Consider the following 15,629-nt stretch of genomic DNA (forward strand, 5'->3'; position numbering starts at 1 on the left):
CTTGTATACTACGATAATTTATTTAAAAAATAATTTAATATGAAGGTCTAAACATTTAGAAAGTCTGAAATTATAACAACAATAAGAAAAATATTGAATTATTGAAATTGAAATGTTTATTTCTCTTTTAAATTTAAATAAATAAACAAAAGAAATAATTGGGTTTCAATTTAGAAAATTTAAAATTAAAAGAAAATTTGCATTAATTAAATTTATATCCATTTATTACTACTTTATTACAATTATTATAAGATTTTAATAAAATGGAAAAAACTCATAAAATGACATGTAGAAAATAAATTAAATTTAAAATAACTATAAAATAACATGTGAAAAAATAAATAAGAATGAAACATATGTCAAAAAGAGACTTTTATTTATCAGAATAGATAAATAATTTGTTCATATGAATTTTGAGCAATTAGGTATTATTTATGCTATTTCCGTTCCATAGCAATCGCTCACCACTATTTTGAAATATATCATAAAAGAAAATTATTCAAAACGATATTATTTATAAGCAACTTTTTTATGCCAATATTTTGTCCTAACATTAAAGAAAAGTTTTCATTAATTTTTTTATGTAAATTCCAAATTTCTATAATTTAATCATAAATTTAATAATCTATAATATGTGACTAGTTGTGAGACCCATGTATTATATGGGTTAATTTAAAAAAAAGTTAAATATAAATGTAAAAATATTTAAGCACTTTGAATTTATAAAAAAATAAGAAAAATAATGAATTATTATAATTGAAATGTTTTTTATCTTTTAAATTTAAACAAATAATTTAAATAAATAAACAAAACAAACTAATGAACTTTTATTTGGGAATTTTAAAATTAAAAGATAAGTTCATTAATGAAATTTGATATCCATTTATTACTACATTTATTGTAATTATTACATTAAAATATTATTTTGAATTTAATAAAATAAAAAAACTCATAAAATAACATGTGAAAAAAAATTAATTCAAAATAATCATAAAATGACATTTGACAATTTGAATAAGTGTTTGACATTATGGCAAAAAAAAAAAACTTTCATTTATTAGAGTATATGAGAATATACTCCATCAGTTTTAGATGTGTACATTTTTTATAAGATACAACAAAACTTCCATATTACAAATAAAGACAAATGAAAATGTGTAGAATGACCAATTAAGAGTAAATTACAGAAATGGTCCCTATAGTTTGGTCAGATTGACAGTTTTGGTCTCTAAATTTAAAAAATGATAGGTTGCATCCCTGTGGTTTATGAATATTACAGTTTTGGTCATTGTTCATATAAAAAGACTAACTTTCCCTCTCTTTTTCTTTTTCATTTTCTTTTAACAATTTATTACTATTATTATTATTATTATTATTATTATTATTATTATTATTATTATTACTCCATCCGTCTCAAAATTATTGTCCACAGATAAAAAACATACAGATTAATGAAGCATTAATTACCACTAACTTTATACAAGAAAAAACATCATAAATGGTCCCTATGGTTACCCAAAATCTGAAGTTTAGTCCCCGTGGTTTAAAAACCTCATAGATGGTCCCTGTGTTTTCAAAATTTTTGATGTTTGGTCCTTTTTGCTAACTCCGTTAAGTTTGTCCGTTAACTGAAGGGTATTTTCGTCATTTCACTACCACAGGGACCATTTATGATGTTTTCTCATATTTTTTAAAAAAAGAAAAAATTAAACATAATTAAATATATAAAAGGTCTCTCTCTCTCTCCCCCCCCCACACACACACACACACTCTCTCTCTCTCTCTCTCTCGTGTCAGCAACCAACACATATATTGGTTTGTTCTTCAATAATCAAGAACACACATATAAACATACCACCACCACTACCAAGATAAGCGATAAAGTAACCCTCAAGGATCAATCCTATGCCGTCTACAATGCATTGGAAGCCTTCCACCCACCATTTCTCCTACATTGACAAACCCCCAAACCAATGAATTCAGAATCGTTTCTGGAACAATTTTTCTTTTTTGAATCTGAAATCATTTCTGGAAGAGAATTAAATACATCCCAACCCTTCTGCAAACAAACATACAAAGAAACCAGAAAAATAAAACCCAACACTATTTTCTCCCTTCTTCTTGTTTTTGTTCTTATTTATACACCAAATACCCACCTGCATCAAACAATTCACACATCAGGAGGGGCTGTTTTGGGACAAGATCCAGAATAATCCTAGATTTCGTGTGTGGCTTTTGTTTCTGGAATGATTTGGAACCAAAAAAAACAAATGAAGCTCTAATAGATACCCAGATGTGGAGTGGTTTTCACCCGATAGATACCCAAATGTGGAGTGGTTTTCACCCGATAGGGGTTGGGAGAAAGAAGACACATAGAGATGCAAACCTAAATGGGTTATTGTTGGTTGCACATACTAGAAAACTTGGTCCATGTGTGTCTGTAAAAAGGTCAACAAAACTGAATTCAGATGAACTGATCTGAGAAGGAGGAATTAAAGGGTGTATAACTGATGTGGATCAAGTTGGTGGGTGCAAGAACGACTTCTGCATTACCTAGATGAAAGGGTTGACGACTGCAAGTCGATTGAAGGGAAAGGGGTAGGAGACTCAGATTCGTCGGAAAAATCAACATCAATCTGGGTTTCTTTGAGATCGATTCATGGATAAGATAATAGGGTAGTGGGTTGCTGAAGGGAATGATGTTTCATCGGAGGTGTGTTCACCGGCAGTGGGATTTAATCCTCAGGAGGTTGAGTAAACGATGGAGGATGCCGACGATAAGGTTGAAGCTTTTGACTGTGAAATGTCCGACGATTGTTGAGCATTGTGGGATTGGGTACGGTGGGGCGGTGGATTTGCCACGGTGGGTGCAGTCGGTGGTCCAGGAGGAGTGGACGGTGGATGTGTTTGATTTGGAGTTAATGATGAACAATGATATTGAAGAGGAAATGGTGAGGTTGTTGCAGGTATGAGTGTGTATGTAAGAGAGAGAGAGAGAGAGAGAGAGAGAGAGAGACCCATTGGATATTAAATTTAATTATTTTTTTCTTTTTAAAAAAAATAAAATAAAAGAAAACCTCATAAAAGGTCCCTGGATAGTTAAATGACGGAAATACCATTCATTTAACGGTAGAAAACTAACAGAGTTAGCAAAAAGGACCAAACATTAAAAGTTTTGAAAACACAGGGACCATCTATGAGGTTTTTAAACCACGAGGACTAAACTTCAGATTTTGGGTAACCACAGGGACCATTTATGATGTTTTTTCTTTATACAATAAAATGACAGTTTTGTCATTACTTTGCATTTAATGTTCCATTAAATTCTTAGTTGGTTAAGTAATAATGAGGAAGTATTTTGGTAAAAATGTTATTTATTTTTAGAAGTTGACTATTATTTTGGGACAAACCAAAAAGGAAAGATGGACTATAATTTTGGGACGGAGAGAGTATTATTATTATTATTATTATTATTATTATTATTATTATTATTATATTAACAATTTTATTTTTTCTTTATTTTAATAGAATTTGTATAGATTTCTTATAGAATTATTTTTATTTTTTTTAAATTAGTTATTATACAAATTCTATTAAAATAAAGAACAAATAAAATTGTTATATAATAATAATAATAATAAAATTTGTTAAAAGAAAAAGAAAAAGAAAAAGAAAGGGTAAGTTAGTCTTTTTATATGAAGCAAGGACCAAAACTGCAATAATCATAAACTACAGGGATGCAACCTATCAATTTTTAAACTTAGGGACCAAAGCTGTGAATCTGACCAAAACACAAGGACCATTTCTGTAATTTACTCACCAATTAATTATTAGTAGTGAACAAACAAATAATCGTAAAGCAGAACTTTTTGTAGTACTATTATAGGGGTAATTACTAATCTAGCCAAATTAGAGAAGTAATTAACCATTTTTAGCCAAAAATTCGGAATTGTCCCAAAATAGTCCACGAAATCGTAGGTATTTAGTTTCGGCTACTGTTTCGCTAAAATTTCTACTGTTTCGTGTATTGTATAAAAAAAATCATTTTGAAGATATAAAACCGTAGATTTCTTTTTTTAAAACCTACGGTTTTCTCTCTATAAACTACGGTTTCCCAAACCGTAGGCTACAATTTTGGGATAAATCTACGGTTTCCCAAACCGTAGGCTACAGTTTTGGGATAAATCTACGGTTTCGTATGAAAACTACGGTGTACAAGTCCACACTGTACAATATGTGCATTGTGGACTTGTATACCGTATGTTTCGTATGGAACCTACGGTTATATATATATATATATATATATATATATATATATATATATATATATATTCGGTTTTTTTCAAAAAAAAAAAAGTTATCCACATATACAAAACTATTCCTAATCAACAATACGGTAAAATTTTGATTAAAAATGGACGTAACTCGTTGTTTTTCGGGTGCTCCATTAAGAGAAAATAGTAGACAATGGAAAAAAAAATGAGGAAAAAGTAACTTAATCTGAAAAAAACATTATATACTATGGGCCAATGGGCCACAAAACAATAGACGGACTACGAAAAAGTATCTCATTGCGACGAAAGAGTAGTTTTCTCACGTTGACCGTAGTCAATCCTAACCAATCTACTGTTTCGTGGGCTAGTTTTGGCTAATGTGTTTTTTTTTTGCTAATTTTAGATAAGTAATTAGTGTTTTTGGCTAGATTAATATTTTCCCCGCTATTATATCTTTTAGATGACCAGATAAAAGAATGGCGTACATCTTTTTAAACATAAATTTTTAGACTTTGTATTACAATAATCACCGGTGACCTTATAAATAGTTTAGAAGAAATGGGCCACTTCTTTATTTCATTCATGCACAATCATAAAAATCAACATGTACAAAGAAGTTTCCTCCATGTTTAATTAATCCATTTATTTCTCCAACCCCACACAATTTACGGTGTTAATACCATTTTTAGTGTCAAAATGTTTAAATTCTCGTCGACGAATTTCTTGGTTTATCATTCTTAAGAGGTAAGGTTAAACATTTTACTAATAACTAAAACATTTGTATTATATTCTTAATTTATGAAACACCAACGTATTAATATACCAAAGTTTAGAGGATAGTAGGTATTGTCGTTCCTTTCTATCTACTTATTATAATTAAGGCGGGATTATAAAAAAATCAACCAACTTTAGTTATTTTCACATTTTAGTAATCATCTTTAAAAACAAAAGTTTTTGGTATAAAGGTTTTTAAAAAATTCTAATTTAAGTAACCATTTTTAAAAACAAGAATTATTTGGTTACGACGTTTTAAAATTTTCTATATTGGTAATATGATGATTTGCTCAACACGTATAATAGATTTGATGCCAACATTACAATGGTGTTTTCCATTAATAATAATCCACTAGAATACGAAAAAAAAATTGCTTATCTTAATTAAAACAGATAAATCTCAAAGTTTACTAATTCAAACACAATATTTTTAATTCGTTACCTTATATAAAAAGTAGATTTTCTTTTTATATCTAGGAGAAAAAGATTTTGTTATCTTAATAATTAATTTTGCAAGGATCAAAAAGATTCCAATACCATGTCTTAGTCAAACCCCACTTGACATTTCTTGAATATATTAAGATGAGTTAGAAAGAGATTAATTAACCAAAGAACACACATCTATATAAACCCATATCGTCGCACATTCATAGACACCAAATTACAACAAGAAGTTCAGTAGCCTCATCGAGAGTTCCAAAAGCCTCAAAAATGGCTATCGAAAAGCTTCAGAAAAGAGTGAAAAAAGCTCCAAAAGACGTTGCAATCATCTTTGGTGTAACTGGTCTTGTTGGAAAACAGCTTCTTGAGAAGCTACTTTCAAAATCCAAATGGAAGGTTTATGGCGTGGCCAGACGACAAGAGATGACGACGATCAAGAAACCAAACACAAACCCAAACCCTAATTACCATTTCATTTCATGCAACCTTCTTGACCCTTTCGAAACCCAAACAAAACTTTCTCATTTGCATGATGTGACCCATGTGTTCTGGGTCACATGGGCTAGCCAGTTTCCATTAGATAGTGTAGAATGTTATGATCAAAACAAGGACATGATGTCAAACGCATTAGACTCTATCCTCCCAGGAGCCAATTTGAAGCACTTTTCTCTTCAAACTGGTACCAAACACTATGTGTCTTTACAAGGAAGTTCTCTTGATCATCTTGTGAAAAGGGTTTCTTATTACGATGAGAATTGCCCACGGGTCGAAGGGTGTAATTTTTATTATGGTCTCGAAGACTTGCTCAAAGAGAGGCTCATGGGCGTGGTTCCATGGTCGGTTCATCGGCCTGGTTTGATCATCGGGAGTTCACGAAAGACATTGTATAACTTCATGGGAAGTTTATGCGTTTACGGGACCATTTGTAAGTATTTGAATCTTCCGTTTGTTTTTGGTGGAAGAAAAGATTGTTTTGAAGAGCAGTTTGTGGATGTCTCGGATGCTAGGCTTGTAGCCAAACAACAAATTTGGGCATCCACAAATGATTTGGTTAAGTCAAACAATGGGCAAGCGTTTAATTCAATAAATGGAGATGGTTCTACTTGGAAGGATATATGGGGAGCGATTGGGGAAAAGCTTGGGGCGGTTGTGCCTTGGGAGATGTTGTCGGAGGATTTTACGTTTGCAGGGTGTATGAGTGATAAGGGGGCAGTTTGGAAGGAGATAGTGAAGAAAAAGGGTTTGGTCGAGACTGAAATGGAGGATCTGGCTAACTGGTATTTCTTGGATGCTTTGTTTCGGTGCCCGGTAAAGATGTTAGGGACAAGAGAGAAAGCAGATCGACTCGGGTTTACAACGAGGTATCATGCTCTTGATTCGATATCACATTGGATTGATGTTATGAGGAATGAAAAACTAATTCCTTGAAATGATGGTGGTTTTGGAGGGTATGAGGTGTATTTTTTTTAAATGTAGGGTGGAAAAGTAGGAAAGCGATAATTGTGGGGGTGTAAATGTAAATTTTCCCATATAATTTGGAAAGGAATGTGGTGTACCACTCGTTTGCTGGTGCCTAGTTGTGATATTTGAATATATATATTGATGAAATTTGACTTCCTTTTTTCTTTTTCGATAATCTTGCACCCCTTTCTACGACATATAGATGAAATATTAAACTCCAATTCAATTCAATTTCCCTGGTTTTCCTGATCTTGTCTTGTGTGAGAGACATTCAAACAAGAATCAAATTTTCTTGAAGATAGCAAGATGTAGGTGCCTATCATTTCAAACACCTTTACCTAATACCTGGCCAAATTTTTTTGACTATTTTATCTTTTTACCTAATATCTTCACCAAAACTAATTAATTTACCTTTACCTAATATGAAGATAATCTTTACCCGTGGACAAAAATTGTGAAGTGAGTATGAGTATGAAGGTCATCTTTTTTGGAAATTAAGAAATTTAAGGGAGAGTGCAAAGATAAGAAAGAAGAGGAGGCTGAAGGCAAAAAGCATGAAGGCTGAAAGAGCAATCATGTTGGATTCTATGCCAAGTGCTTCTTTCAAATAGCCTTTCACTGTACCCTGGAAACCTCCAGGTCCTGTGATGGGTTCTTCCACGTCAGCAAGTTGAGACCCGATGAGACCTTGCAAAGTCCATGCAATTGGACATAGGTAGTAGAACCAGATCCACCATCCGGGTATTAACTACATACAAAAAACAAAAGTAAAAAAAAAAAAAAAAAAAAAAAAAGGGAAATAAATAAAACATTGCTATTAGGTAAAAGTTAGTTACCGGTTTTGGGACGAGAAAACCAGCAAGGAGGTTCCATAATGAGTAAAAAGCAGCAGAAACAACAGCAGCCATTTGTTGAGATGGTGCAAGACCAATAGCCAACATTCCATAGAAGGTAAAGTAAGTGAAAGTTAAAAACATGAACGCAAGGTAGAGTAAAAACTTCCCTGCACGAACCACAACAATAATTGAAGCTAACACTGTAATTTGTAATTGTATTTTATTCACAGTAAAAGAAGGTAAATATATAAGTATCATTGTATCATACCAATTGTCCTCTGAAAGTTGATCATGAAGTATGTAGTGATGCCATATAATATTGTCTGGGCCGCAATGTAGGGGATCTCCACAAGACCCTACAGTAGAAATCAAACTCAAAACTCACATGTAGAAAGAAAAAACAAACAAACTGAAAAAAAAAAGATAAAACATAATTATTTACCTGTGCTATAGCATAAGGGATTGCAGAATACATTCCAGCTGCTCTCTCACGATAAAAAACTGTTCTTTCAATTGCGATCACTGGTTGTACAGATGAAGAGTTATTTACACCAAGAAACATGACAGCAGTATAAAGAGCACCCATTACCACCATTAAGTTTTGGCTGCTGTTTCTGCAGAATTAATAAATTAACCATTTATTTATTTAACAAGAAATGTGATGTCAAAAACCAATCAACAGATGATATGTTACCTTTTTGACCCAACATCCCAAAATACAGAACCAACAATCAAGGCACACATAGTTGTGAAGAACAATCTCACAGCATTGTATTCTGGGCTTCTCCAATACACAAGATTCTGCTTCCATAAGCAAGTTCTGAATTGAGAGAAACCAGTTTGGGAGTATGTGGAAGAGAAGTGTAAAGGTTCAGAGTCAGGTTGTGGAGTACTCGTTTGTTGAATCAAAGCTTCAATATCTCTATTGAAAGATGTTAAAAATATCAAGCTTTTGTTTAGAGTGAGTACTCACAAGTCACAACACCAATTATAAAAGATTACCTATATTGCTTAGAGTTTTTATAAATCACGGAAAAGTCTTGCCCGAGTCTTTCTTCAGCAGCAGGTGTAGTCATTTCAAGCATCCAATTAGCAGGATTGTATTCACTTGGCATCGGTGTAATTCCATTTATACTCTGGAAAGGAAAAAAGAGAAAATGTAAAACCATAGAAACAATGTTCCTTTTGAAGCATAATGATGGATTTCTTTTTTACCTCAAAGTACTTGATCAAAATGTTTGACCTCTCACCTACTTTTCCACCATAAATCACACGTCCTCCTCTTTTCATAAGAAGTAGCTATGGATGAAACATAGTGTATAAGAACAAAGTTTCCACATGACTTATAATAAAGGTCAAATTAGTAAAAACTGAACCTCATCAAATGCTTCAAATATCTCAATACTGGGTTGATGAATTGTGCAAACCACTGTCCTTCCGGTATCAACTGTGTTACGTACAGTCCGCATGACAATGGCAGCAGCTCTTGCATCAAGTCCAGATGTGGGTTCATCCATGAATATGATTGAAGGGTTTGCAACAAGCTCAACTGCAATTGTTAACCGTTTTCTTTGTTCAGTTGACAATCCTGTACTCCCAGGCAAGCCTACTAAAGCATCTCTTAGATTATCAAGCTCAACTAATTTCATCACCCCTTCAACAAATTCCTGCACAATATAATTGACCAATCAGATAAGAAAATTTACATCGGGTGAAAATGGTGGAAAACTTGAAACTAACTCGTCTTTGTTTTTCGTTGACATCTGGAGAAAGGCGGAGAAAAGCAGAGAACAAGAGGGATTCGATGACTGTGACTTGAGGAGAGTGTATATCGTTTTGCTCTACATAACCCGAAACCCTAGCGAAAGTAGATTGCTCTTTTTGGAAGCCTGAGATACTGATTTCCCCTTCGATGTATCCACCGGTTTTCCTACCAGCAAGGACATCCAATAAGGTGGTCTTACCTGCTCCACTTGATCCCATTAGTGCAGTAAGGACACCTGGCAAAAACACTCCACTTACATCTGACAACAGCTGCAGCTTCCTTTCTGTTTCTGGTACTCCTTCCAAATTCATGTCCTGGAAAAAGTCGAGTAATTTTAAGCTAAATTAATGGTGACACTGAATTATCCATGTTTAAGGTGTTGTACCTTTGGCATGTCAACAAAGTAATTGACATTATGAAAAGTCATTGATAAGGGTTTGAATGGGAGAGTCATGCCTTGTCTTCTAGAACTAGTGTCAGCAGGTGGTGCCTGATTGCCAGCTGCATCACCAGTTAAAATGCAAATTGCAAATTGGAGGTTTTTTAACATATACTCCCTCCATAATGTAAATTGCAACATCACATAGTTTATAAAAAATATTTTTAGGACAACCCAAAAAGAAAAATGTTGCATTTTTTTTGGAAGGAGGGGGTATATAAGTATATAACTTTAATTTTAAAGCATGCAACTGTAAGAGTAATTAACCTGTGGATTCTGTTGAATTGTTTTCTCTGGTATCAGGTGGAACTATCTGTGCACTTTTTAGAGCTGTGATACAAATTGAAACAGTGACCAGACTTCAAAAAAACATTAAGACATGGAAATATGAATAAGTGACACTTACGATTAAGATAATCCAAACTGAGAGTCACTATGATATTGAAAGCCAAAGCATAAAGTAACAAGACACCAACTCCAAGCCAATACCAATTATCATCAGTAGGCAAATCATGGAACTGAAGAACAGTGTATCCAAGGGTAGTATTGGTACCAGTGAGGTTCTGTAAAGTGGTAGTGTTTGAATTTAATGACACCATTGTATTATCATAGAGAAGACATGCATACATACATACATACATACATACATACATAAGTGTTAAGTGGTGAGAGAAACATACCTTCATCCATCTTGTGGAAGTAAATTCGTTAACAGCAATTGCACTTTGTGCGTATGAGAGAGGTGACGCCCAAAAACCCCAAATCCACCATGGCTTAATCATATCTGAAAGAAGATAATTTAATTTCTAATCACTAGTTTAACCATGAAAATTAAACTAAAAAACACTTTAGCAATTTAATTACTTTTGGGCATGATAAATCCACCCAGCAAGAATACCACAAGCAGGGCAGCTGAACCGAAAGTATTGGCAATGATCACATTTCTTGCAACTGCAGCCAATGTACGAAAGAGACCTAAAGCCATCTGGTGCATTGAAAACAGAACAAACACGTAACGGAAAAACCTGAGAAGAATTGAAGTAATCAAGTCATAAGAGCATGTCAAGATTCTAATGACAGGAGTTATAAGATGCAATAAATAGGGCATACCTTCCTACACTAGGGGAAAAGCCAACACTGTAATACACTATACTAGACCATACAATAGCTTCAACAGCAGAGTAGGGAACACGGAGAATCCAACTAGAAACAGACCAAGCCCATGAAGGATAGAAATTATTATCCCTTTGCTTGTAAAATACGGGTAGTCGGAATATCATAAGTGGGAGTTCGGAAAATCCATTGAACATCATGTGCACGAGTGCAAAGAATAAGCAACCAACATATAGGCTTCCATCTGTTACATTTGTGGGGTGTAATCTTGTCCTTATGAAGAGTGTGCATGTAACAAATCCGACAAATGCAACCTGTAGGTCATGTGATAGATAAATGTTATGTTACATTTCAAAATCACACAATCAATTGCAACTTATATGCACAAGCATACCCTCCTCTTGAGTTTGAGGGGGTGTTAGATGTTAATACTTTGTGTAATTTCCATAATTTCTGTAATTATAGCATACATTGTTCACATATATTTTCAAGACACGAGAATATTATGACACACATTCTGTAACAGAAGTAAACACTTGAAACATGAAAAGCAAGAAATAGATCATGCCTGGATGGTCTTGAAAATGTAAAGAAAACTATGTCTTTTGATCAATAGAAATTCTCTTGAAAAACAAGCTTGGAAAAGCCTCCATTTTGATACACCATACTCCTTTTTCCTCAAAGCTGACACATGACCCTTAGATTTATCAGAGGGTACAGAAAGGGAAGACTCCAGAGACCTTCCATAGATGGATTTTTTGTAAGCCTCAGAAATCTTTGAAACTGGAATGTATTCATATGGTTTTGAAGAATCAGCCCAATATTGAGCCTGATCTTTTCTTGATGTGACCTATATAAAATTACACATCAGCATTCAGTAGCAAACTTTCCTAGTAAAAAAGTGATATTCTAGAAAAATAATCAAATAAACATAAAAAAATACCTCTTGAAGAAAATCTGCAGTGCCTTTACGTAGGGGCTTTTGAAAACCTAATGATTCAAAGAAATCAAGCACTTGTTCTCGAGGACCTTCATATACCACATGGCCTTCTGATAATACCACCAGATCATCAAAGAGATCAAACGTTTCGGGTGCAGGCTGAAGAAGAGCCATCAGAACTGTGGCTTCCATTTGATGAACAAAATTCTTTATGCATTTCACAACTTGATACGTTGTTGAGCTATCTAGTCCAGTTGATATCTCATCCATAAAAAGGGTTTTCCTTGGACCAACCACCATCTCACCTAAAAATAAAATATACTTTACTCAAACTATTTATTTTTCACAAAAGAAACCATTTTTATGACTGAAAAAGAGAGAAAAGAACCTGTAGTAACTCTCTTTCTCTGACCACCTGAAATACCTCTGAGCATATCATTTCCAACAAATGTCTCTGAACATACATCAAGACCAAGCACCTTCAACATGTAATCTGTTGAAATACTGTGTCTTTTCCCAGCAACAGAGGACGCCTAGTAATTTACATATATACAACTAATTTTCAGATAACAGTGTAGATGCGTATGTGAAGTAGTGAAAGTATACTACAATTCTGAAAATGGTAACCTTCATAAATGCATCAACTTCAGGGCTGGGGCGTATTTTATTTTCCTTTTCCAAACGAGTAAGTTCTCTCAAGTTTCCTGGATGTATAAGATATTACAAGACAAAGAAATAGAAATAGAAATAGAAAACATTGCCATAAAGGGAACATACAGAGGTTTTCAGCAAGACAAACCTGCAAACCCTTCACCTTCACATCTAGCACCAAAATCCAGAGTTTCTCGTACTGTTAGTTCTGCAATGTGGTTATCTGTTTGACTAATGTAAGCTGAAGTCCTTTGAACACAGAACTCATGAAATTCATGGCCATTATATGTAATCTTACCACTTTTCTGAAAACAATATAGCATGTTAAATGAAAAGGATCACAAGATCATGTCCGAAACTATGCAATTATGCAGGAAGAATACATTCGAAAAAAAAAAAAAGTAAGAAAGAAATTTTGTGCATCGATACCTTTAAGCTAGTATCAAGTTTTCCTGCAAGAGCTAAGAGCAATGTAGATTTCCCAGAACCAGGTGGGCCCAAAAGCAATGTCATCCTGTTCATAAGTCAAACAGAAATAGACTTAATATGACACTTTCTTTTGTTAATTTGACAATCAATTTCCTAGAGTGATGAGGTAATGTAGTGGAAAATTCAAATAACGCACATCAGTTTAAACTCTTCAGATTTGATCATTAAGCTTCCGGATAAAACAATGTATCTCTTAACTTTGAAAAAGGAAAGAAACAAGAAAAGGAACTGAATAGTGCCTACCTTGCTTCAAATTTAGCACCTTTTTGTGCTACTAAATAGTATGAAGTATGAACATTTAATATTTTCTTTCCCCTTTCCTCTTGTCGTAAAAGCATGACAATCATATTAAGACTCAAAATGGATTAAGATCACTACTCAATTTCAAAATGGTTTTTCAGTTTCAAAATTTGCTACTAATACAAACATTGCTTAAACCGTATTATCCTCAAACTCTCAAAGTAACCAGTAATTACTATGTATACAAACTCAATAAACTTTTATCTCCATCTCTTGATTTGTATTGAACTCATATTCCTGTTACACAAACACTTGGAAAAATACGTGTTTCTGCAATTGTCCATGCATACCAATTTCCCAAGTATAAGTGTGGACAAACCTCTCTCTCAAAATTACAAGGTTTTATGTTTGATTCAATCGCCAACAAATGACATTAAACAATTCTCTGCAACAGCATTTTATAATATAAAATATGGTAGTCAAATCACTTATAAACGCTTTATGTATGTGTCTATGATTCATGCAATAGAACATCTCCTACGGATGCAAAATGATGAAATTCTATTTTCCACTTCAAAGTTATCACGTATTAGGAGACAGACAATGCACATATACAAATTACAATAGTACCTTCCTGGTTTTATTGAGCCACTAATCTCCTTCAAGATTGATAGACGATGTCTCCGTGGGTGGAAAATCCTCAAATTCGTTAAGACATGCTGCAAGCACCAGTGAAGTCAAAACGAAATCAGTAAGCAACTTATATAAAAGGTAACGTCATACATGCATGTCATAAATGCATGTTATATATATATTAGAGATTTGAAGACCGAAGCTACTTATCCATCATAAATATTGCATGTGTTCGATAAATATTTGAAGAAAACACTAATAAATACATTAAGCTTACAAAAGAACATACCTATGAAGATTGATAGTGAAATCTACTTAAATTTTGACCAAAAGTTAATGTTCCGAATTTGAATGGTTCGTTAAATGAATGAGACGATGACCACACTGACCTCAATCACGTCACGAGAATAATTAACTAAAGTCGGTAAAGCTCTAGAGCCAATCACTACATCTGCCTCGATGTTCAGGTTCTCAAACCTAACTTCAACCTTCGGAACCTCCAATCCAACTCTTTTCCCATCATCAATGCAAAAATTGATAAACAAAACAAAATTAGACTCATCAATACCTCAAAAGAAAATTGAAACGGTAAATTTGACTATAGAGATTTCTCCAAATTTAAACAGATTCTGAAGTGAGTAAAACTAAAAACCTAGCATCAAGTAATGCTAATACCGATCGAATCGTTCTTTGATGGCCGCAAGGAGTTTATAATTATCCTGTTCAGACGTAGCGAGAGCTTTCCTAACGATAAGTGAACGGTTGCGCCGATCAAGTTTCGTAACGTCTATCGTTTCCGTTCTCTCTTCAGAGCCATTTGATCCGGATACTGAGCGTTTCAGTAACGCGAATTTCTTCTCCTTTCTTGATGGTAGCCTCTCTATCGCCGCCCATAGAAGCTCCGTCTCGTCTCGTTGAGCCTCCTCAGCATTTGACCGCCATGAAAACATATCATGACCGCTCTCGATATCCACATCGAAGTACTCGGTGCCATCTGACGCTGCCATTGAGATCTGCCCTTCCTAATATTCCTGTTAAATTGTCTGCATGATATGATCACTGATCAACAAATCGCTCGACACCTAACTGTCAATGGTATTGCCTTCGAGATCGTTAAATCTCTGACACACACACATAATTGGATCGTTCAGGGTTCACGGGGACGAACAGTTTCTCGGCGAGCTGATAACGCTATTCCTTAGCAGATTACAGTTGGCCCGCGAATTTTGAAGTGATGAAAAGACGAAAATATCCCCCTTTAGCTGCTATTTTGCATTTGATATTTTAATTTTGACTGTTTAGTCATCACGTTTCATATAAAATGAAATCAATAAATTCTAAGGTTAATCGCCCTTATATTTGTATTATTTCATTAATATGTATAAGATATTTAAGTACATATTTAATATTTATTATTTCATTAATACATAGTTAACAAAGTAAATTACCCAAATCGTCTCTCATGCAGGTGTCAAAAGACATGTTTAATCATTATTTTCAAAAGTTAACTCGGATCGCCTCTTGTGCCATTAAAAGTTGCACGCTTCGTCCATAACAAATGATTTTGTTTCGG

At 33.8% G+C, this 15,629-nt stretch overlaps 2 protein-coding genes across 2 annotated transcripts; one reads left to right on the forward strand and one right to left on the reverse strand.

Moving 5' to 3' along the window:
- Positions 1-5,691: 5,691 nt before the first annotated feature.
- LOC145137523 (NAD(P)-binding Rossmann-fold superfamily protein) lies at positions 5,692-7,106 on the forward strand. The gene has a single exon (XM_079071655.1). It carries the CDS (start codon positions 5,760-5,762, stop codon positions 6,915-6,917), a length of 1,158 nt encoding a protein of 385 aa, XP_078927781.1. The 5' UTR covers positions 5,692-5,759; the 3' UTR covers positions 6,918-7,106.
- Positions 7,078-15,125, reverse strand: ABCG31 (pleiotropic drug resistance 3). Its single transcript, XM_079071656.1, has 24 exons — positions 14,732-15,125; positions 14,446-14,566; positions 14,054-14,142; positions 13,124-13,208; positions 12,843-12,999; positions 12,671-12,747; positions 12,432-12,576; positions 12,047-12,348; positions 11,672-11,953; positions 11,101-11,417; positions 10,855-11,015; positions 10,671-10,774; positions 10,397-10,553; positions 10,258-10,320; positions 9,937-10,052; positions 9,527-9,865; positions 9,163-9,453; positions 9,002-9,085; positions 8,789-8,922; positions 8,481-8,708; positions 8,229-8,400; positions 8,055-8,142; positions 7,787-7,953; positions 7,078-7,698 (listed from the first exon to the last, which is right to left on the reverse strand). Exons 1-24 carry the CDS (start codon positions 15,061-15,063, stop codon positions 7,429-7,431), a joined length of 4,281 nt encoding a protein of 1,426 aa, XP_078927782.1. The 5' UTR covers positions 15,064-15,125; the 3' UTR covers positions 7,078-7,428.
- Between the last annotated feature and the right edge of the window lie 504 nt (positions 15,126-15,629).

Source organism: Lactuca virosa, chromosome 9 (assembly GCF_052849685.1).
Source record: "Lactuca virosa cultivar CGN04683 chromosome 9, Lactuca_virosa_CGN04683_v6, whole genome shotgun sequence".
In the NCBI taxonomy this organism is placed as follows: Eukaryota; Viridiplantae; Streptophyta; class Magnoliopsida; order Asterales; family Asteraceae; genus Lactuca; species Lactuca virosa.

Coding starts and splice junctions, on each gene's coding strand:
- LOC145137523 (XM_079071655.1), top strand. CDS start 5,760: ATGGCTATCGAAAAGCTTCAGAAAAGAGTGAAAAAAGCTCCAAAAGAC.
- ABCG31 (XM_079071656.1), bottom strand. CDS start 15,063: ATGGCAGCGTCAGATGGCACCGAGTACTTCGATGTGGATATCGAGAGC. Junction 11,418..11,671: donor ACATTTTCAAGACCATCCAG/GCATGATCTATT, acceptor CATGACCTACAG/GTTGCATTTGTCGGATTTGT. Junction 10,053..10,257: donor CAATTCAACAGAATCCACAG/GTTAATTACTCT, acceptor CTGGTGATGCAG/CTGGCAATCAGGCACCACCT.